Source organism: Miniopterus schreibersii (genome assembly GCF_964146895.1).
Source record: "Miniopterus schreibersii genome assembly, chromosome: 2".
Taxonomy (NCBI): domain Eukaryota; kingdom Metazoa; phylum Chordata; class Mammalia; order Chiroptera; family Miniopteridae; genus Miniopterus; species Miniopterus schreibersii.
Genome location: NC_138102.1, coordinates 23313600 through 23336693, shown reverse-complemented (window position 1 = coordinate 23336693; position 23094 = coordinate 23313600). Strand labels below are relative to the sequence as shown.

Sequence of the window (23094 nt, the reverse complement as noted above, 5' to 3'; positions counted from 1 at the left end):
GTTTTCCCCTATAAATTAATTAGAAAGTACAGGTCCGATACTGCCTAAGGAAATACTTTTGAACCTTCATGGGTGAGGGTGATTTGTCAGAGAGAGCCAGGCTGACAGTCATGTGTTTGGGGGGTTTATACCTGACCACTTTTGTGACCTTGAGCTACATCATGGGTCAGTTGCTACGATCATTGGCCATGGACTTACACGTTCCTTCTTTTTTTTTTTTTTAATTTTCTCTCTTTAATGTAGGAAATGGAATTTACCCAGTCATTTTGTTCAGATATAATGTTTTTTCAGGGGAGTTACTGATACTATAAAATGAATGTTATGTCCTAAACTTGAAGAGCCTACCAATTTAAAGATGTAGGAAAAGAATTTTTCAGTCTGAATGGAACTGCATATGCAGATGCACGTAGATTTGAGGAAACACAGCATATCTGAGGTGTCACAGGTAATTCAGAAAAGCAGAGAATGGTGAAGGCAAAAAATGGGGTTAGCAGGTAAACTTTACAGGCCTCACTGAGAAGCTTGGGCTTTCTTCCATAGGTGATAGGGAACCAAGGAAGGTTGCCATAGGAGAGTGACAGGGACCAGCCCAAACTCCGGTACATTTTACAGTTTGGAGGGAAGCTCTCATAACCTCCTTCCCTCCACCATGCCCCTCCTCATCTGGAGGACAATTCACTGTATGAATGTTTGGTGGTTTCAGCATATGTCCGCAAATTTTTTAATATTCCTCCCTCTAGGAGATGGAGCTTCCCCTTCCCCTTAAGTGCAGTTTGGACTTGGTGACTGGCTTCTGACAATAAAGTATAGAACGGAACAATAGCAATTTTACAGTAGAGAAACCCCCTTAACTAAGCCATCAAGGTTAACATCACCAGAAATACATCATATTAATATCATCTAGCCCCTGATACGATACAGTGAGAAGGGCACATCATCTCTGTGGTATTCTTCCCAAAAGCCGGGGTAAGGGTATACAAAAACTTTCTGTACTATTTTTGCAACTCTTCTGTAAATAGAAAATTACTTCAAAATAAAGAAAAAACAATTATTTCAAAGTAAGAAGTAAAAAATAAAAACAGAAGTAATACATTTGCTGCCAAAGATCCTCACTAAAGAGAAATGCAAAGGCTAAATTTCAAGCAGAGTGAAATGATCCTGCACGGAAGGTCTGAGATTCAAGGAGGAATGGTGAGCACAGGAATTGTAAGTATTTGAGTAATTCTAAACAAATATCAACTATACAAACAATTAATAATGTTTTGAGGGCTTAAACATGAGAGACAATATACATGAAAACAATCCAAGTATATCAAGAGGGGAATATCACAGTTTAAGTGTTTTAGGATTATTGTGCCAGTTGAGAAGATGATAAAGATATTTATTAACTTTAGATTCTGACAAGTATACATACTAAAATTTCTGGCATTGCCACTAAAAGAAGGATATTTATTATACAAATCAGTAAAGAATTTTTTTTTTAAATATATCTTTATTGATTTCAGAGAGAGGAAAGGAGAGGGAGAGAGAGAGACAGAAACATCAATGATGAGAGAGTCATTGATCAAGCCCACAACCGGGGCATGTGCCCTGACCGGGAATCGAACCCTGATCACCTGGATCCTAGGTTGACGCTCAACTGCTAAGCCACGCCCGGCTGGGCAGTAAAGATTTTTTAAAATTGATTTTTAGAGAGAGAAAGGAAGGGAGACGGGGAGAGAGAGAAACATCAACGTTAGAGCAGAACATCCATCAGTCACCTCCTGCAAACCCCCTGCATGTGCCCCCACCAGGAACTGGACTAGCAACCCTTTGATGCACAGGACAACACCCAACCAACTGAGCCACAGCAGCCAGGGCCAAATCAGCAAAGATATTTTAAAAATCTAAAAAAAAAAAATCCAAAATAAGGCAAGAAAGTAGCTGCAAATAAATAGAGAAAAGACAGAACAGAAATCACAAAATAAAATAGAAGTAAATATAAATAAAAATAAACAGAGTAAATGCTCTGCTTAATGAGAAAAATATTAAACTACATTTAAAAAAATCAAGATACAAGGTGGATTACAAGAGGCATTTCTAAGACATAAGGACACAGAAGTTGAAAGTAAGAGTATGAAAAAACAGAGCAGGAAGATACTAACCAAAAGAAAGCTAGTAGCAGACAAAGTAAGCTTCGTATATCACCGTATAATGATAGAAAGTTTAAATTTCCTAGAATGACATCACAACAGTGAGTGTATTTAACACTTACCTAATAACATCACCTCAATACACATTTGTATTTTTTATTTATTTTTATTTTTTTAGCACATTTGTATATTTTTTCCCCATTGCTTTTCAGAGAGAGTGGAAGGGGGAGACAGAGAGGGAGAGAGAGATCAATGTGAAAGAGAGACACATAGACTGGTTGCCTCCCGTATGCTCCCTGAGTGGGGCCTGGGATCAAGCATGCAACTGAGGTACATGCCCTTGGCCAGAATCAAACCTGGGACCCTTCAGTCCGCGGGTGGACGCTCTAACCACTGAGTCAAACAGGCTAGGGCAACACATTTGTATTTTTAAACTTGGAGAGAATTTCAAGGGAAAAGAGCCAAATCCATCATCATAGTAGAAGATTTTACAATATTATTCTTGATAATGGATAAATCAAGCAGGAGAAAATCATCAGAAGGAAACAGAAGATTTGAATGATACAATTAAGAAACTTGATCCAATAGCCATGTAGGGTACTATTTTTCAATATCACTTTTTTTCAAGCACAGTGAAATATTTGTGAAATTGATCACACACACTAGGCCATAAAACAATTTTCAATAAGTTTTTAAGTATCACTATCATGAAAATTATGTTCTTTAACTATAGATCAATTAAGTTAGGAATGAATAATAAAAAGATAACCAGAATAACTCCTTATATTTGAAAGTTAACAAATACAATTCAAAATAACTCAGAAAAAAATTTAGAATTTGAAAATGATGAAATGCCACTTAACAAAACTTAAGTGTTAAACACTTATATCAGAAGCAAATGTGCTAAGTATCCACTCAAAAGGTTATATAAAGAACAAAAGATAAGAAAAATTGAAACAAAAAAAGAGAAGAAAAAAAAAAACCGAAGAGAAAAAAAGAAAAGAACAAATCTAAAGAAAATAGAGAAAAGAAATATTAATGATAAAGATGAAAATTAAGAGAAAAAATATACATGAACAAAGCCAGGAGTTGTTTCTTTGAGTAGAGTTATAGCACTAACAATCTTCTGCCAATAATGTTCAAAGAAAAAAATGATGAGAAGGCAAAAATAAATACTATTAAGAATAGTGAAGAAAACATAATTATAGATACTACAAAAATTACATGGATTATAAAAGGATATTACTAACAACTTCCTGAAAATGAAAATGAAATGGACAACTTCCTAGAAAAATAAGTTACCGAAACTGAGTAAAGAATATAGAAAACCATAATAATTTACAACCATTAGGAAACTGAATCAGTATGCAGACATTTTCCCACAAGAAAACACTAGGTCTGGATGGCTTTGTTGATGAATTTTTCCAAATGTTTGAAAAACAAAGAATTCTACCTTATAAAACTATCTAGAGACATAAAAAAGAAGAAACCCTCCTTTCTCATTTTACAAGGCCAGCACAAGTTGGATAACAAAACAAGCAAGAATAATTCCAGACAGGAAAATTATAGACCAGATTCACTCATAGACATAATCACCCAAGTCCTAAACAAATGACTGATGCATGTAATGCTGCTATTTATAAAAAAGATAATATATCATGACCAAGTTGGGTTTGTCCCAGGAAGGCAAATTTGATTTAACATTAGAAAAACAACCACTGCCACTCAATACCTTCAGAGATTAAAGGAGAATATCAACAATCATGTCATTAGTTGCAGGAATAACATTTGACAAAACTCTTAGCAGTGTATAAACAGAAGGGAAAGTCTTCACCCTCATAACAAGCATCCTTGAAAACTACAGCACATATCCTCAATTTGAAAGCATTCCTTTTCTAAGATTAGAAGACAAGGGTGCCAATTATCATAAATATCATTGATATACTTATGTAAATTAATAATAGGAGCATCTGTTCACCAAAAGACACCATTAAGAAAAGTGAAATGACAAGGTAAAAGCTAGGGGGAATGATATGCAACACATGTAACTGACATGTATCGGTATACGGACAATATACAGAACTAAGAATGAGGCACGCAATGCAACAGGAAAATAGGCAAAAGAGCAGAATGAGAACTTCAGAGAAAACTCCAATGGCCAATAAACACATGGGGAAAAAGGTCAATCTCACTAGTAATCAGGGAAACACAAATTAAAACACCACTGTAATAGTACCAATAATACTAAAAAGAGTTAACATTATGGTGTGCTTCATGTAACAGTCTATTTCAGTGCTCTAACTACAGTAACTTTTGAAACTTTCACAACAATCCTATGTGATTGTATGGTAGTCATTAGTACAATTAACTGCTATGACCTGCATGAGTCAGAAAGTCAGAAAGTCTTAAAATCAGGCGGTATAACTCCTTCAACTTTGTTCTTTTTCAAATTTTTATGACAATTTTACATCTTTTGTATTTTCATAGAATCTGCTTGTCAGTTTCTACAAATGAAGTCTGCTGGGGTTATGATTGTGATTATATTAAATCTATAAATCAATTTGGGAATAACTGATATCTTAACAATAATGTGTTTTCAAACCCAGGAACAAAGTATATTCTCCCAGTTTTTTTAGGTTTTCTGTCATTTCTCTCAGCAATATTTTGTAGCATTCAGTGTACATATCATGCACATCTTTTGTCACATTTACCCCTAAAATTTTTATATTTTGAAATATTTTATTTATTTATTTTAAAACCCTACCCGAAGATATTTTTTTCCCGATTGCTTTTCAGAGAGAGTGGGAGGGAGAGAGAGAGAGAGAGAAAGATCAATGTGGGAGAGACACATTGACTGGCTGCCTTCCGCACGCGCCCCAGCCGGGGCCAGGGAGCGAGCCTGCAACCACGGTCCGTGCCCTTGGCCAGAACTGAACCGGGGACCTTGCAGTCTGAGGGCCGACGCTCTAACCGCTGAGACAAACCGGCTAGGGCTGAAATATTTTATATTGTAAAATATATTGTTTTTTACATTTTCATCTCCAATTGTTAATTGCTGGTATACAGAAATACAATTTTAAAAATTGTGGTAAAATACACATTAAATTTAGCAACTTGGACATTTTAAAATGTATAGCTCAGTGGTGTCGAGTACACTCACCTTGTTGTGCAGCCACTACCACCATCCACTTCCGGACTCTTCTCATCCTGCAAGACTGAAACTCTGTAATCATTAAATAATACCCCCCCCCCCCCAGCAACCACCATTCTACTTTCTGTCTCTGTGAATTTACTACTCTAGGTACCTCATATAAATGGTGTTATACAGTTTTTGTCTTTTTGTGACTGGCTTATTCACTTAGTTCACATAACTGTCCTCAAGGTTCATTCATACTGTAGCATGTGTCAGAATTTCCTTCCTTTTCTAGGCTGAATAACATTTCACTGTGTGTACACACCACATTCTGTGTATCCACTCATCCATCAATGGGCATTTGAGTCGTATCGACCTCTTGGCTCTCGTGAATTGCTGCTACGAACGAGGATGAGCAACTATCTTTTCAATTCTTTTGGGTATATACCCAGAAGTAGGATTGCTGGATCACATGGTATTTCTATTTCTAATTTTTTGAGGCACTAATGCATAATGCACAAAGGTTCAAATTTCTTCACAACCTCATTAACACTGTTTTAAAATATATATGTATTTTTATTGATTTTTAGAGAGAGGGGCAGGGAGAGGGAGAGAGAGAAACATGGATGTGAGAATGAAACATCTGTCAGCTGCCTCCTGCATGCCCCCTACCTGGGACTGAGCCCATAACTTGGGCAGGTGTCCTGACCAGGAATCGAAACTGTGACTTTTTCGTGCATGGGATGACGTCCAACCAACTGAGCCACATCGGACAGCCCAACACAGGTTTTCATACAGTAGACATCCTAATGGGTGAGAGGTGATATCTCATTGTGATTTGGGTTTTGCATTTCCCTAATGATTAGTGATGTTTAGCATCTTTTCCTGGACTTATTGGTCATTTATATATCTTTTCTGGCAAAATGTCAGTTCAAGTATTTTGCACATTTAAAAAAATCAGATTGTTTTACACTTGATTTGTATGTATTGATCTCATACCCCTCAACCTTGATAAACATTAATTCTAGTAGTTATTTGTAGATTCTGTAGGATTTCCTAGATAGAAAATCATGTCATCTATGAGTAAAGTGTTTTATTTCTTTCCAATTTGGATGCCTTTTATTTTCTTGACTTATGATCTGGCTAGGCTCTAGAGCACACCTTTGTCTCGGTTATTTCTCAGAGGGACAGTACTGTTTTTTATCATTAAGTATCATGTAGATTTTTCATACATGCCCTTTATCAGTGTAGGAAGGTTTCCTCTTATTCCCAATTTGCTGAGAGATTTTAACAAGGAATAGATGTTGGATTTTTCAAATGCTTATTCTGTATCTACTGAACTGATGATATATTTTTTTCTTTTTTAGTTTGCTAGTGTGGTGAAATACATCAATTGATTTTCAAATGCTAAACCAGCCTTGCATTCTTGAGATAAATCCAGTTGATCATAATATATTACCCATTATTTATAATCTCAGGTTCAACTTGCTTAAATTGACCAAAAACCAATGGAAAGAATGAACATATAAACAGGCCCTAAGAAGATATAGCTATTGCAATAATCAGAAAGAGATTTAAAATAGCTAGGATTGATATGTTTAAGAAAATACAGGCAAAGGTGGAGAAAATAAATAAAAAGATGGAGAATTTCTCCAAATAAATTGTGTTTTTAAAAAACCATACAATCTAGCCCAGCCGGGCGTGGCTCAGCGGCCGAGCATCGACCTAGGATCCAGGAGATCGTAGTTCGGTTCCCGGTTGGGGCACATGCCTGGGTTTCAGGCTGGAGCCCCAGTTGGGGGTGTGCAGGAGGCAGCCAATCAGTGACTCTCATCACTGATGTTTCTCTCTCTCTTTATCCCTCTCTCTGAAATCAATAAAGATATAAAAACAAAAACAAAAGCAGAACACCATATAATCTAGAACTTAAAAATACAATGGGCAAGATTAAGAACTCAATAAATTTAAGAGAATATTTAGATAGATGAATAGAAAATATACAGACTCATGCACAAAGACACCAAAAAGATAAGAGTAAATACAGATGGTAAACAATGAAAAATTCTGACCTATGTATAACTGAAGTCTTAAAAGGAGAAGAAAGATGAGAAGAGATAGTGACTAAGAATTTTCTAAAACAGATAAAATATATCAAGCTACAAATTCAAGGGACTCCATGAGTGGCACTCATCCCACTCATGAACCCAAGTGAGATGAATATAAAAAAAACACATCTAGACATATCAAATTATCATTGGCTATCTCACATTGATGTTTCTCTCCCTCCTTCCCTTCCTCTCTCTCTAAAAAACAAACAAACAAACAACCTAAAGGGAGCCAGAAGGAAAAGGACATCATTTTTCAAAGGAGTAACAAAGGAATGATGGAAACCAGAATACAATAAACAGACATCTTTAAAGTGCTGGATAAAGTGCTGGATAAGAAAGCTTGCCAAAATAGAATGCTATACTCAGCAAAAATGTGAAGGATGAAGAGAAACCAAATGGAGAGAACTTGTCGTTAGCAGACCTACTCTGAACAGAGGAATTGAAACAGAAGGAAAATATTCCAGTCAGAAGCTCATAAGTGTATATTACAACAAGGAGCAACATAAAGGATAAATATGTAGGTAGATATAATGAGTATTAGCAATACAGAACGATAATTATAAACTCTTTTGTGGCTTAAAATACATGTACAATTTTAGCCCTGGCCAATGTGGCTTAGTTGGTTGGAGCATCATCCCATGCACTGAAGGGTCACTGGTTCGATTCCTGGTCAGGGCACATATCCAGGTTGCAGGTTCTATCTCTGGTGGAGGTGTGTATGAGAGGCAATGGATTGATGTTTCTTTCTCTCTCCCCCTCTCCATCTCCTTTTTTCTCTCTCTAAAATCAATAAAAACATATTCTTGGGTGAGGATTAAAAAAATATATGTACAATTAAAATCCATGACAACAGCCCTGCCCAGTGTGGCCCAGCTGGTTGAGCATCAGCCCATGCACTGAAAGGTCACCTGTTCAATTCCTGGTCAGGGCACATTCACAGGTCATGGTTTTGGTCCCTGATCAATGTTTCTTTCTCACATTGATGTTTCTCTCTCTCCCTTCCTCTCTCTCTAAAATCAATAAACAAACAAACATATTTTAAATTTTAAATTCATGACAACAAAAAACACAAAAGGGAAAGGGTAGTGGTGGCATAGTAGTCTAAGGTCTTAGCATTCTTGGGAAAGTGGTATAAGTAAGTAATCATTTATATTACAGTGTAATAAGTCAAACAGGAATATTGTAATCTCTAGGATTTCTAAAAGAATGTGTAATTAATAGCTAACAAAGAAGGTTAATGTTATAATCAAAATATTTTAATTAATTCAAAATAAGGCAAGAAACAAAAGAATAAGGGATATAAAGTGGACAAAAGGAAAAAATAGTAAGATGCAGGCATAAATCCAAATACAGCAACTATATTAAATGTTAATGGACTAAAATTTTTTCCTGTTGAAATAAGGATAAAGCAACCTTGTTTTAGGCTTAGCTAGACTGAAAAAAATAGTTACCAACTACAACTGAAAAGGCAGGGATTCCTAAAGCAAAATGTGGAAGAGGGAAGTAACTTTTAGCTGCCAGCCCTGCAGGGCAGCGTTCTGAGTGAAGCTTGAAGCAAGAAAAGCTGTCCTAGCCCTGGCCAGTTTGGCTTAGTGGTTAGAGGTTCGTTTCCTGGTGAAGGGCTTGTACCTGGGTTGCGGGTGTGTCTCTCTCACACCAAGTTTCTCTCTTTCTTTCCTTCCCCCTCCTTCCTCCCCTCCCCTCTCTAAAAAAATCAATGGAAAAAATATCCTAGGGTGAGGATTAAAAAAAAAAAAAGAAAAACTGTGCTTTCAGTGCTGTGGATTGTTTCTAACATGCAAAAGAGGAGGACTTTAACATGTCTTTGTTGCAAACCTTTTATTTTGAGGAGTCCTCCACAATGTGTTCTTAAGTAATGCAAATGTAAAGCAAAGACTCTCTATGGAAGCTGTTTGAAAAGCTAACTGTGCTTTGTTGTTGCAAATTGTTTTAAATTCTTGCTACTGTGTGCTTAAACAACAGTTTGGTCTTTTCACAGGAATGGTTGTGGTTTTCTTCTAAATCACCCAAAGGAAAACAGCTCATCTCTGTACACATTACTTTTCTTCTGAAGACCACACACTAGTCTCACATGAAGAACTAATTTTCTTTCTATTAATATGATTTTATTTGTCATCTTTGGGAAATAAAAACCTTTTAAAAAAATTCCTATACTTCCATTACAAATAGCTCCCATTTTACCTGAGAATCCATCTGTCTGATTAATCTAGGATGGAAAATATATTTTCTAATAGATTACCTTATATCTCTAAATTTCTCTCCTAATTTGGGGCTGGGGCTAGGAAGGAGGGTGATTCAGTAAATCTCATTACACCACACTTAGGTTATCAGTGTCAGTGCTAGGATATTGAGTTGGCTGGACCATCATCTGAAGATATAAGTTTTTATGTTATTATTGAATAGTCTAGACAGTCTAAGAATTAGGGAAGAGAAAAGCTATAGAGATAGGAAGGTATAGGTTGAGGTATAAACAAGGAGGACTTGAGTTGGGGGTAGAAATTCCACCTCTTAGTGGCTGAAAATTGTTCATTCACTAGCAATGTTTTTGTTTTGTTTGTTTTTTGAGTCTGTACTGCTTGTACAACACTGCCACAGAAGATGCAAAAAGGCACCCTAGATCAGCATATATAGGAATGCATTAGTAAAATGTATACAAGGGCCACACATGAAATACCAAACGAATGGGGCAAATGGTCAATACAACAAAAGTTCATAAAGTAAACATCGAAGTTAAGGCAGTGAGAGGGTGGTCTTTAAAAGATAAAACTGGGATAAAATGAGGTGTTAAGGGACAGTCTACATAGGGGTCAGGAAGCAAATAAAGCTCAAGTACCAGGAAAACACACTCAAAGTTATTAAGCATTTAGTATGTCTTTTTATTTGTCATTTATGGCCTTTCCAGTGAATGCAGTAAAAAAAAGAAAAGAAAAAAAAAAAAGAGGAAGAAGTATGACTCAATCTCTGCCTCAAGGAGTTTAAACTAGATGAGAGACAAGACAAAGAAACCCTTGCAGCCAGTAGAGGACAGAAAGGCCATAAAAAAGTGCCAGTTCGTGGTTCAGCCATAATTTCGGACAAGAGCAATTCTGCACAGGGCGAGCAGAAGACAGCCGCTGGAATAAGACAGATCTAGGCTCCAAACCCAGAAGTGTGCCACAAAATCTGAGTGACCTTTGCAAGTCTCAGGACACTGGTCTATGCTGTTTGCTATGAAATGACTCTAGTAAGGTCCAAGAAGTCTCTCAGTTGAGGGGAGAATGAAATCATTGGGCAGACTTGACAAAGAGCTTGACAGCGGTGTCGAAGTTCCTACCCTCTGTCCCCGTCTCGCACCTACTGTTTTTCCTACAGTAGGAGTCAGATGTGTGGGGTGAGTGACGCCAACTGAAAACGAAGGGTGAAGGGAGGCAACTTCCCCCTTGCCCTTGCCCCTTCCCCCGCCGACCCAGCTCCCGACCTCAGGTTCCGGGAGAGTCGCTGTGGAAGTGGGGTGAGGGCACAGAAGTGGGCAGGGAGGATCTGCTAACTGTAAACACAGACGCCATCAAGAGTTCAGATTCCGTCTGGCCACCGGATTTCCGTGCTACACGGATACCACCCCGCCCTTGCGCCTGCCGTCAGTTATCCCAGCTGTGTAATGGGGATACACCACCTCCTTTCACTCCCGAGTATCCGCCAGACCTGACCGCGTGAGAAAGGCGAGAAGGAGCTCCGAGTCGTTGGCCTCCAGCCCCACCAGGTCCTCCTCCCACTTTAGCTTTGGCCTTTTGTACCGGCCCCACGTGACCCGCCCGGCCGGCTCTTCCCTCTTATACCGCCCCGCCCTCCGGCCTTTCCCCGCTCACAGCCCAGCTATTCCCGCTCCTTCGCAGCCCCCCTCCCGCGCTCTCTCTCCCTCCCCCTCCCTCTCACCTCCCTCCCAGGCTGTTCCCGCTCCCTCCCCCAGGCCGCCGTTCCCTCGCGACGCTTCCCCTCCCCCCGCGGCTGTTCCGTCCCTTCGCCTCCCCTCCCCCCGGCCGGAGCTCACTGTCTCCAAGATGGCGGTCGTGTCAGTTTGGGGCATCTCCGCGGTCCGGCCCGGGGCCCCGGGATCCCGGCTCTCTTCGCCCCCGGTAAGTAGCCGAGGGACCACCCCCAACCTCCCTCGGCCGGTGAGCCTGAGGCTGAGCCGTTCCGGGGCCCGCTTAGCCGCCTCGCGGGGTCGGCGGGCCGCTGCAGGCCCCGCCGCGGCCTGCGCCGCCTCCCGCTGCTCTGCGCCAGGCCTCGGGCTGGGGCGCCGCGGCCGCCCCCTCGCGCCCGGCCGGCGCCGGGTTCCCCCCGCCCCGCGGCCCGCGCGCAGCAGGCCCAACTCTCCCGCCGCCCGCCAGCCGGCCGGGCGCAGCCGCGAGTGTCGCGGGTGGGCGTGCGGCGAGCGGCCCAGGCCGCGGAGCCTCGGGCTGGGTTGTGCCGGCGAGCCCGCTCTCCCTGGGGGGCGCGCCCACCGCCCTGGCCCCACCTGCGCCCGGCCTCTCGGCGCCCAAGCCGGCCGCGGCCCCTCCTGCCCGCGCTCCCCGGCGCTCGCTCTCCGGCTCGGGCCGGGTGTGCGGAGATCTCAGCGAGGCTGTGGCGGCAAGTGGGGGTGACAGGCTGGCGGGTGTTGTGGTGCGGAGGAGGCAGCACGTGTGGTGTTGTGTCTGTCGGGCTGTCAGCCCGGGCGCCGGGAGGGGAGGCGGCGGGCTGCCTGTCAACCGTCGGGCGGTTTGGACAGGAGCTGCCCAACCTGTCAGGCTTCCTGGGCAGCCTGCGAGCCCCAAACCCTCCTTGGAAGCGGCCTCTGTCGCGCTTAGGATTTGAAGGAGCTGGGAATGGGAGATACGTTGCTCTTAACTCCTTCACGTGATTTCATTGTTAATTTAGTCCTTGGGTTCTGTTTCCATTTAATGGGAACGGCGTACTCGTTGGCAAGCTGCAGGGTTGTGCTGTTTCAAGTTTTTAAAGTTTCTTGCTCTTTTAAAAAGAGAGCGCGAAGATGTGTTTGGGGGTGGGGAATGGAGACCGAGAAGGACTGTCGGAAGCAAGTTGTGCTTTCTCTCCAGCGGCTGGTGTACTTTCACAGATAAAAGTTCAAGTCTGCAGGCGCTTTGCTTTCGGAAGACCTGGAGACTGGTGAAAATCTCGGCCGCAAGACAATGAGTAACTGTCATTTATTCTTTTACCTGTAAGCTTAATCAATTAGGACGTTCCTAGTTTCTTAAACTCAGGTTGTAGCTTCTCATTTAGTTCAGCGTTAATGTCTACATAATGAACTTTCGTGGAGTAATAATACTATGATTTCTGTCCTCTTGAGACTCTCACCAAAATGAAGCATAGCTCTCTCAGGGGGCTTCTTTTTAGTCAGATAATTTAAAAATAAATCTTGGCTCAGGTTCGAGTGTTTATTTAAGCCTTTTCTTTCCTATCAGAGTTAATAGTCCTATTCCTTTACTAACATCTATGGTTTTCCTTTGGATTTTAATGTCACTCTTAAGAATAATTGCTCTGGAGCCATTTTTCTAGCATTGTTTATGTTGCAATGTAAATGCTCCTCAGAGTAAGAGCAGAGGTCTTATTCTTAAAAACACTTAAGTTAGTTAAATTTATTTTTGTAAGCAAAGGAGTTATTTAGGTTGAGAATTCACTATTTTGGTGATTTTTAAAAGACTTTTATCTGCCAGGTTCTTTTGTCTGAAAGAATAATACTGACTTTGATCCTGGAGAGGCAGTTTATTTATATGTGTTTTATTTATTGATGTTTATTTCGGGACAGGAATCTTGAATTTGCATGATATCTCTTTAGACCCACAAACATTTTTTTCTATACTATACATTTCATATGTAGTGTATGCATTTGAACACAGAGATTCTGGGCCTTTTTCATTTCTAGTTTATCTGTAGATTGGTTATGAATATTTTGACAGTTGTTTCTCCCTTCAAGTATATTGAATATGTTTAACTATGTGAGGCTATTGGCATGTAATTCTTAAAATTTGAATGAAATTGGATTATTTAAAATTCCTTAAGTACTTTTCACACTTGACTGTTTTCAGTATTACTTTCATTTCCACTTGGAATGTTTAAAGTCATATTGTACTTAAAATATGAAGTTGGTCTCTGTAAATTGTATTTGTTGTTTCTTGAATACATGAAATAGTTAAAATGTTCTCAATGGTTTTCTGTCTAATTGACTGTTTTTGTCCAGTCTGAATGTCTGGAATTTTAAAAGATGAAAGATTCACTCTTTCTTTCATTTCAGAATTCTTTCTACTAGTCCAGATACTTGTTGAAGTGTTGAATAGTTTCTTGGGGAAAGATGTCAGGGAAGAGTTTCAGTTCATAGACTGGTGAGCAGAGATTGTGGAGCACAGAATAACCAGCAGTCTCTGGTTACTTGTAGCCTAAGGTCATTCATAGTACATCTCATTTTGTTTCCTTACTGTATCCTAATTATTCAGCTTTTTCTTTTCTTTTCATTTTTATCTCAGTGGTTTACATACATGATTGTTTTGGAATGTTGATAGAAACATGTTAAAACTCCTACAGGTGCTCAGTAAACACTTGCTTTTGATTGCTTTTAAAGACCAGGATGTTTCAGTTATAGCTTATTCACAAAATGGGCCTTGATAGAAAACTGACTTTGCTTTATTTTTTTTTCAGGCATAAGATGCACATTTTTCTGCTGGGAATGAGATGTTCTTGAGTTTTTACAACTTTATGAAGAGACCCATGTGTGGTGCTATTGAGAAATTTATTGGGAAGTTTGAAGACATTTCAAATAACAGGTTGCTTAGGTTTCTAAAGTAAAGTGGGGAGGTATTCTCTTTTGTGAAAGGAGGAAGGACTTAGGCCAGAAAACTTGTATGCTATGGTTAACTGGTTCCCAGCCTCGGAGAATGTTGTTTTCCATGGTATAAAACTTACTCAGCATCAGGATAAGGGATAACGACTCTATGGATATACGAATCCTTCATCATGGTAAAACTCGCTAACCCGCTGTATACGGAATGGATTTTGGAGGCCATCAAAAAAGTGAAGAAGCAGAAACAGCGTCCTTCAGAAGAAAGGATATGCAATGCAGTGTCTTCATCCCATGGCTTGGATCGTAAAACTGTTTTAGAACAATTGGAGTTGAGTGTTAAAGATGGAACAATTTTAAAAGTTTCAAATAAAGGTCTCAATTCCTATAAAGATCCTGATAACCCTGGGCGAATAGCACTTCCTAAACCTCGAAACCATGGAAAATTGGACAATAAACAAAATGTAGATTGGAATAAACTGATCAAGCGGGCGGTTGATGGCTTGGCAGAGGCCGGTGGCTCAACCTTGAAAAGCATTGAACGTTTTTTGAAAGGTCAGAAGGATGTGTCTGCATTATTTGGAGGCAGTGCTGCCTCTGGTTTTCACCAGCAATTACGATTGGCTATTAAACGTGCCGTTGGCCATGGCAGACTCCTTAAAGATGGACCTCTTTATCGGCTCAACACTAAAGCAACCAGTGTGGATGGGAAAGAGAGTTGTGAGTCTCTTTCCTCTTTACCTCCAGTATCACTCCTTCCACATGAAAAGGATAAGGTGAGAATGGTACATGCGTCATGTTCATAGAGCTGATGATGTAGCATGCTACAAAGTCGCATTTCTAGGAAGTAATATAGAAGTTACACAAGTTTTGTGTTTGGAGACTTGTGAAATGATCAGCTCTAGTTTTTACTGGTGAGTTCTAGGTATGAGAACTCAATGGATGCTAATTGTTCTGATATTTTGAAATGTTTGATGCCTAAGATTCAAAGTGTAGGCTATTGATCTACCTAAAAAAACATGTTTAGTTTAGAATTAAAAAGTAGTATACAACTTTAAAATTATTGCATAAAAGTTCTTATACGGTGCTGCTGCCAGTTAATAAGCAGCCAAATGCTGGAGACATGAATTTGAAACAAGCAGGTGGCTCTGAGAACCTGTTTTCTTTCCTTTTTCCATTTTTGTTGCAGATTATCATTAGATAAGAATGAAACTGATTCTCCTGATCCATAGTAATAGCTAAGCAAATTTAGCAGTTCTTATTTCTCCTGTTTGTGTTCTAACTTTCTGTTGTATATTATTTCTTTGCACATGATGAGTCCTAAATGTTATTTATGACAGGTGTAACTACATGGCCAGGAATAAAGTATTTTACATGTTTTAGTAAAGTTCTGGGGAGTTGAGAGTTTTGATTCACAGATGATATACCTTCCTGCGCTATGTTTTATGCTGTTATTTTGTGCAGTTGAAAGTATGCCTTCTTAACAGTAAATTTTGGTCCTTAAGTAGATATTTGGGGATGGGAAGAATTTTGTTAATAGCTGTTTTCTTACATTGACCTAGTGTCCTAGCTGTATATTTCAGTTGCTCTGAATTGTAGTTCTGTGGAAAGTTGTAGTAATTTAAGTTGTTGTACACCTTGTATACAATAGTAAAATAACCTTCATTTTGCTTAAGATCATGGGGTCTGCTTCTAGGATGAGAAGATTGTAAAGTTAACATTGAATACTATAAATATTTGAGATTTCATCTGAATTTACTGCAGTTAATAACTCATCGATAGATTTTTGTTTAAATAATGATGGAAAATTAACAGTATTTTTCTTTGACGTTTTTAGAGATCTATTTTAGAGTTGAATTTTCTCTGTGAACTCTGAAATAGAAACATTTTCTTACTGTTATTACCCTTAAAGTGATTCTGATAGAGAATCACATTTGTTACATGGCTCTGTATCATTTAAGCATTTATTGCGAGTGTGTTATTGAATATTCAAGGTGGACAAGTGACTAAAAATGCTTTATTCTGTTCAGTGCTGTAAGAACTCTTACCTGGGAGAACTGTTTCTTAATCACATATGGCTGAAGTGAATTGAAGTATAACAGTTGATTCCTACAACTGTTTTTAAATGGTCTTCAGGTTAATAACTGCATGGAAACAGAATACTTTGTAGTTTAGAATGAATTCAGTATCATATCTATGAATTGGGTATTAAGTTCTTCTTCGAACATCTGAGTGCTTGCTTGTATTATAATTTCCCTTGCTTGAGGTAGATATTTTAATTTAAAAAAATTAGCCATATTTTAAAATGGTAGTCAGTTTAGTGCAGTGCAGAGTAGGACAAATCTGAGTCCTATTAGCCTAGGATTTTACTTTTGAAAGGGACCTTGGGAACCATCTAACCCAACAATCATCATTTTGCAGCTGAGCTGAGATTTATCTAGTAGAGATCTGCTGGTATGCTTTGGTTAGAAATATGTTTTTGGTTACATAACTTTAATATATAGTGTTGTTAATTGAAATAACTAAATTTGGAGTATACATTTGGGAAAATTGAGTTTCATTGAGCAGACTTATGTATGTGTATTGGTCTTATTGGAAAATTAATTTCATGATAATATCTACAAAATTAGAGTTGATAGGATCTGTTTATGTTTTTAAATGTAGCCTTATTTTCAGTAGTGAATTTCCTGAGCGACTTTCCCTGAAGGTATGAAAAGCTCACATTCAAAATCATAATACAGTGAACTCTAGGGTGAGGAATTATTCCTCCTCTAAACAGGTAACAGTGTATGTCTTCTTTCATTGTATTTTAACTACTTTCCTTCCTCTTTTTTAAACTAGCCAATGGATCCCTACGTGGAATTGATTGGCTTCCTGTTATGAACCTAGATATTTTCAAAAAAAGTATCCAGAGTGTATTTTTGACAGTGATGGAGAGAGGAAAAGTGTAGGCCAGAAGTAGCTTCACTTTTAGGCATTAATTAATTCAGCAAATAGGTATTGGGTATCTTCTGTGGGCTAGGCACTCTGCTTAAAACTGAAATGGCTTGGAACTAAAATGGTGGTATTTTCTGTGGAATGCAAACATATCTATTGGTCTGGTCAGCCACGGGTTGACAGAAGAAATTTAGGGCCTATATGGAGTGACTTAAGTAAGTTCCTCTTCAATTTTTTCTGTATCAGTTCTAACTTTGTATTTATTTATATTTCTGTCTTAACCTTTGGAAAGAACTATAGACCTGTAGGTTAGATTTTCAGCAGCTCAGTGGTTTTTGCTCTTTTCAATGAGATGAGCTGTGTAGAATATTTTTAAGAGTTTTTGTCAAACACTTGAACTTAAGTATGTTTTCACAGTGATAGATAGTGAGGAGAAACTGTGGGATACTGTGATTTAAAAGTTTAACCATGTTCTAAGAGAAATATCTTGAGCTAGCTTTAGGTTGTAGTAGTTGGTGAATTTATTTACTTAACTTAGTCATATGTTTACTGTATGCCAGGCATTACTTTAAAGCTAACTTTATTAACTCATTTAATCCTCATACAACTCAATGAGGATAGGTACTGTTATTTTACAGATGAAGAAACTGAGGCATAAAAGAAGTTCAGTACCTTATCCAAGTCAGATATTAGGTGACAGAGCTAGGATTTGAACTTGGGCAGTCTGGCTCCAGATTTATTGTAACAGTTATACCTATTGCCCCTTGGGAGTTGTTATATATAATGCCTATCACTGCACTCAGATACATAATTGTGAATGTTCTTCATATTAACTTAATAGTACCTTCTCTTAATTGTGAAAGGATACATTCTTCCCTCGCCGATTCACTGTGTCCCTTTTTTCTCTTTCTGTCATAGAATGAATTCTAAAACTGACTTTCAACCAGTGATAAGAATGTATCAGAAACCAAAGATTATGAATAATCTAGTTTTGTATACCTGAGGTACATAAAAAATAGCTTGTCTACGTAACATTTTGTTTTATTGTTTTCTTAAAAAGTAATTTCTAAGTTTATTTTCATTTCAGTTGTTGCTTAAGTTTTATCATTTGCAGTTTGGGATTAGATGCATGGCTGTAATAGAGTATTTTCATTTGGGACAGAATGTTGCTTTTCCTTAAATTGTGGGATATAAATGAGGGTTATAGTGCGTAACTGGCTTAAATAACAAGTTTCTCGTAAATTTCTTTTCTTTTGAAATATAAATATTACTATAAGATAATTTGCTCATTTACTTCATTTATTTATTATTCACTCAGCAAACATTTAGATGCCTACCATGAACAATGCATTTAGGATTTAGGTCCTATCAGAAGGATTATTTTAGAGAAAATTATCCTAACCATATGTAGTGGACCTTATTTTTTGTGTCATAGTAAGGACATAGTGACATGGATATTGTAGATTTTGTAATGTTACTGAGTTTGTAACGGATTGATCTCAATAATTACAATTTTTATATATTTCTTATATATTTCTCAATTTTACATACTTATATATAAATTACAATTTTTATATATTATTGTTTATATCATTTTTTGGTGACTGAATGTTCTGCACCCTGAGGAAAAGCTGGCTAGAAATAAAAATGTGTTATTAACAAGTCATTGAGATGCAGATTAAATATAAATGTAGTTAGGAATTAATTGACTGTCTCAGTAGACTTGTTCATATTTTTAAAAAAGACAAAAACAAATTCAAAAACAACTCTGGCAGTAGTGCAACATATGTTTAGATACAATCAACTGTACAGATATTTTTTGGTCTTCTAATTAGCCTATGAGCTCCGTGTGTTTTGGTAATTTTCAGCACATAACATACCCTGAAAGAAAACTTGAGCTACTGAACAACCTTTGGTTTAGTCATTGCTAATCAAAACTACTATACCCAAAACTTCTATGCACATACCTAAACATTTTTCTTAGAGTTACTAGCACTTTACTCTGTTTTGGGGTAACTTCTAATCAGTGGATGAAATAAAGAGAAGAAATAAGTAAAAACATCATATACTACAAATGGCTTCAGGAATAGAGATCTAGAAGATCTAAGCATCTTCACCTCTTTCTTTGCCCTGCATCAGTAGGTTAAGAGAATGTAAGTAGTTGCATATAGAAACCTATTAATAGCTAACATTTGTTAAAGGGTAACAATATGTTGGGCCCTGTTCTGAGTGCTTTAACATGTACTTTCTTGTTGAAGTCTCAAAGGAACTTAACATGGTTAAGTTTTATGGGCATAATATATTTATATAATAGCTCTTTAATAATGCTTAATGATACAAATTTTCATTATTGCTTCTCATAAAACACCAAATGGAAAATGAATGTATGCAAAATACGTTATCTTTTTCTTTATCTTTGCTGCCTGTTTTTTATTTAGTTCATCTTGACACATGGGCCAGCACTGTTTCACATTACATTTACTTTTAATACTGTGAAAGAGAATGGATAACAAGAACTGTTTGATGAATCTGTAAAAAAAAAAAATCATTCCAGGCCTCTTGATATTGTAAGAATTTCCTTGACAGGTTTTTTCCCCCTCTCTTTCTATTTAGAATATTGGAGACAGAATATTTTTTACACTGACTTGGTTCTTAGCTTATGTGTAGGAATTATTAAGAGCCTCATTCTGGTCCAGTTGTTTACCAATTGGCTATTCAGTGTCGTGTCAGTTCACAAAGGACCTGTAGCAAATGAATTAGACCAGGAGGGACTTCACTCTTCTGCTTTTCCCAGCTGGAGCAGGATTAGGATTTATTCAGCTGCAGCTGGTTCCCAGGAATATCTAGGCTGTTTCTTTCTGGTTTTTCCTTTGACAGGAAAGTCATAGTTCCCAACAGATGGCTTTCATCAGTACTATACATAACTGTAAATTCAAGTTCAAAGAATTACTTTTAACTTCATTAGGGAACAGGTGAAGAAACAGTTTGTAGTAAGGCACTACTTGGTTAAGGGTTGAAATTAAGCATAGAGGTTATAATAGTGTAGCATTTAGATTTGCAGAATGCCATTCTGGGTCAAAATAATTTTTAACTGCCAGCAATTAAAAAAAATAAGACTTGCTAAGAAAAAGTAAGTTAGGGTGTAGTGTTGATTAAGGTTTATTTTGTAGTTGGATTATATTATGTTTACAAAGTATAGATAAATTCTTAGAACGAATTGAGTCTTCTGCATTTTGTAGAATTTTATAGTAACCTTGGGTAACAGTGATTCTAATTTTATTTCACAAGTAGTGAAACTGAAGGCCAAGGAGATTTAAGTGTCTTGTTGCATGCCACACAGCCAGTTAATCACATCTGGGAGAAGTGGTCAGGGCCTTCTCTGTTCTTTGCTTTTTTCATTAGACTGTAGTACTGCTTTATAGTATTAAGAGAGCAATGAGTATAAACTAATGTAGTTAGAACACTCTTCCTCATGGAAACCATAGACCGAAACCGTGGTCTAGAGAATTTTGGTGGTTTTTGTAAACCACAAATATGTAAGTCTGGTTATTTCAATGTCTGAAGATAGCTATATACTCTAAAAGTCAAAACATTTTTGGGGGGAGTGGGGTTAGGGGGAGACTACTTTCTTATTGCCCAAATTAGAGGAATTAGAAAGTTGTCTTATGTGTTGAGCTAAATATTATTATTATTAATTTTATTTTATTTTGAGAGTACATTTATTAAAGTTGGGGACAATGAAACAAGGAAGGGCCTAGGATAGAAGAAGCAACAGGAGAGAAAGCCTAGGCAGGGGTGCTTTGGCTCTCTATAAACGTTATGGGAAAGAAGGGAGCCAAAGCAGGGCTGCTGTCAGCTCATCAGAAAGTCAGAGGAAAGGGGACCTTGGAGACAGGTTCAGGAGGTTAGCCCAGGATGAGCTGCTGCTGCCCATTGCTTCCCTGGTTGCAAGTCTCATGGGGACCCTTAGAGTTTAAGAGAAAGAAAATTTACTCGAAAAGGAGATTTGAGTGGGTGCGCCCCAAGGAGGGCCTACCTCGCTAAGTATTGTTAGAAGAACATGTTGAGTGATCTTAATGCTGCAAAAAACAGTACTTGAGTTTTGAAAAAAAAAGTCTGCTTACAGTTAAGTCTGATTTTCAGAAAGTCTACAACACAGATGACTTCTGAGTGACTTGGATAATTGGTTAGAACTTAAAAAATTTAAGACTGAAATAGGAAAGTACAAGTCTATTAATCAGTGAAGTAATTCATAATAAGAATTTAATAAAGGCATTAAGTATGGGTGGATTCAGAGCATACAGTTTAGGCCCTTGGCCGGGTTGCTCAGTTGGTTAGAGCATCCTCCCAATATGTCTAGGTTGTGGATTTGATTACCGGTCAGGGCATATACAAGAGTCAACCTATAAATGTATAAATAAGTAGAACAACAAATAGATATTTCTCTCTCTCTCTCAAATCAATAAATACAATTAAAAAAAAAAAAGAATATAGTCTGTCATGCATTGTTATGTATATGTAGTATCTTGATTCTGGGAGGGTTGTAATACCAGTCCACAAACCTTACAGGGAAGGTAGCAGGCAACAGATCATATTTGGTTTTTATGCCATTTTTGGTCTTTGTGGTAACAGTTTATCTCTGCATTAGTTTGTCATAGAACTTAGCAAAATAGTGGCAAATAAAGGCTAGGTTGGAGACAGTTATTTGTAAAATAATTGGTGGTTTTAAGATTATTGGTAAAACTTGTTAAGGAGAAAATGATGTAGAAAGAAAATCTGGGAGCTAAACAAAAAATCTTTGTATATGTGAAAGACAGCTGATTCCTTTGCTGTATACCTTTTGAGGAGAGGGGAATTCCATGTATGCGGGGTGTTATTATGCTTATACTATGGCTGCTTTTTCCTCCAGGGAATTGTGAACTGTCCTTGACCTAGGAGAGCTGGTGTTAAGTGTTGGTTTTCAGTTCTTCCTGCGTAGTAGAGTGCAGGTTTTTCTTTTTTCTTAGTCATTGGCCTATAGTGAAGCATTGAATTCCTGCTTTTTCTAGAACCTGTAACAGAACTATTGGAAACATTACATTTTTGTGTGTGTTGAGTGTGATGCTGTTCTTTAGTGGTTTCCCAACTTTTCAGGACATCTTTAAATATCTGACTTAGTAAACAGTTTAGATTCTCTTTCACTAGTTTCCTGCTTTAGTTATTACATTTCTTCTCATGCCAGTCAGTTTTTCTTTAAAATTTTTTTTTTTTTTAATCCTTATCTGAGGATATTTTTTCCATTGCTTTTCAGAGAAAGTGGAACGCGGGGGGGAGAGAGAAACATCAGTGTGAGAGAGACACATCAATTGATTGCCTCCTGCATGTGCCCTGACAAGGGCTGGGAATTGAGCCTGCAACCGAGATATCTGCCCTTGGCTGGAATTGAACCTGGTACCTTTCTGTCTGCAGGCTGACACTCTAACCACTGAGAAAACTGGCTAGGGAAGTTTTTCTCTAATTTTATAGCATAAATCTAAAGCCCTGTTCTTTTTAAAGCAGTGGTCTTGACACTAAATCCACTTTAGAATTGCCAGAGGAACCTTAAAATAGTAAACACCAAACCAATTAAATTAGACTCTAGCAGTAGGGCCCATATTTCACTTTTGTTTTGTTTTTAACCTTCATGTGCAAATAATGTACAACCAGGCTTGAGAACTACTGCTCTAATGGTTAGAACCAACATCTCTGTAGTGGGAAGTGGCTTAGGAAGTCAGGGGACAGAAGGAGTAGCTACTTTTTACCTAATAATTGAAATTCAGGCAAATACAGGAAACAACATTACACCTACTCTCATGAGCACATTTTGAATCCAGGACAGTGTACCTCTGGAAACCTAAATTTTGTTTTATCCCATTCCCTGACCATAACTGCCCTGGCCTTCTACCTTTCTCTCCTAACTTCAACTGCACTTGC

General features: G+C 38.1%; 2 protein-coding genes across 3 annotated transcripts in view; one reads left to right on the top strand and one right to left on the bottom strand.

Moving 5' to 3' along the window:
- The window catches only part of AP3M2 (adaptor related protein complex 3 subunit mu 2), a 55179-nt gene extending 43525 nt beyond the window's left edge, over window positions 1-11654 (bottom strand). The window contains exon 1 of the mRNA XM_081129715.1: window positions 11422-11654. The gene's annotated coding sequence lies outside the window, so the exon portion shown is untranslated. The remainder of the gene's footprint in view (window positions 1-11421) is intronic.
- Window positions 11417-23094, top strand: part of KAT6A (lysine acetyltransferase 6A) — a 97185-nt gene continuing 85507 nt past the window's right edge. For both annotated transcript variants that reach the window (XM_081129711.1, XM_081129710.1), the window contains exons 1-2: window positions 11417-11506; window positions 14067-14981. In XM_081129711.1, coding sequence (XP_080985837.1) covers window positions 14382-14981 — 600 coding nt within the window. In that variant the 5' untranslated portion in view covers window positions 11417-11506; window positions 14067-14381. The remainder of the gene's footprint in view (window positions 11507-14066; window positions 14982-23094) is intronic.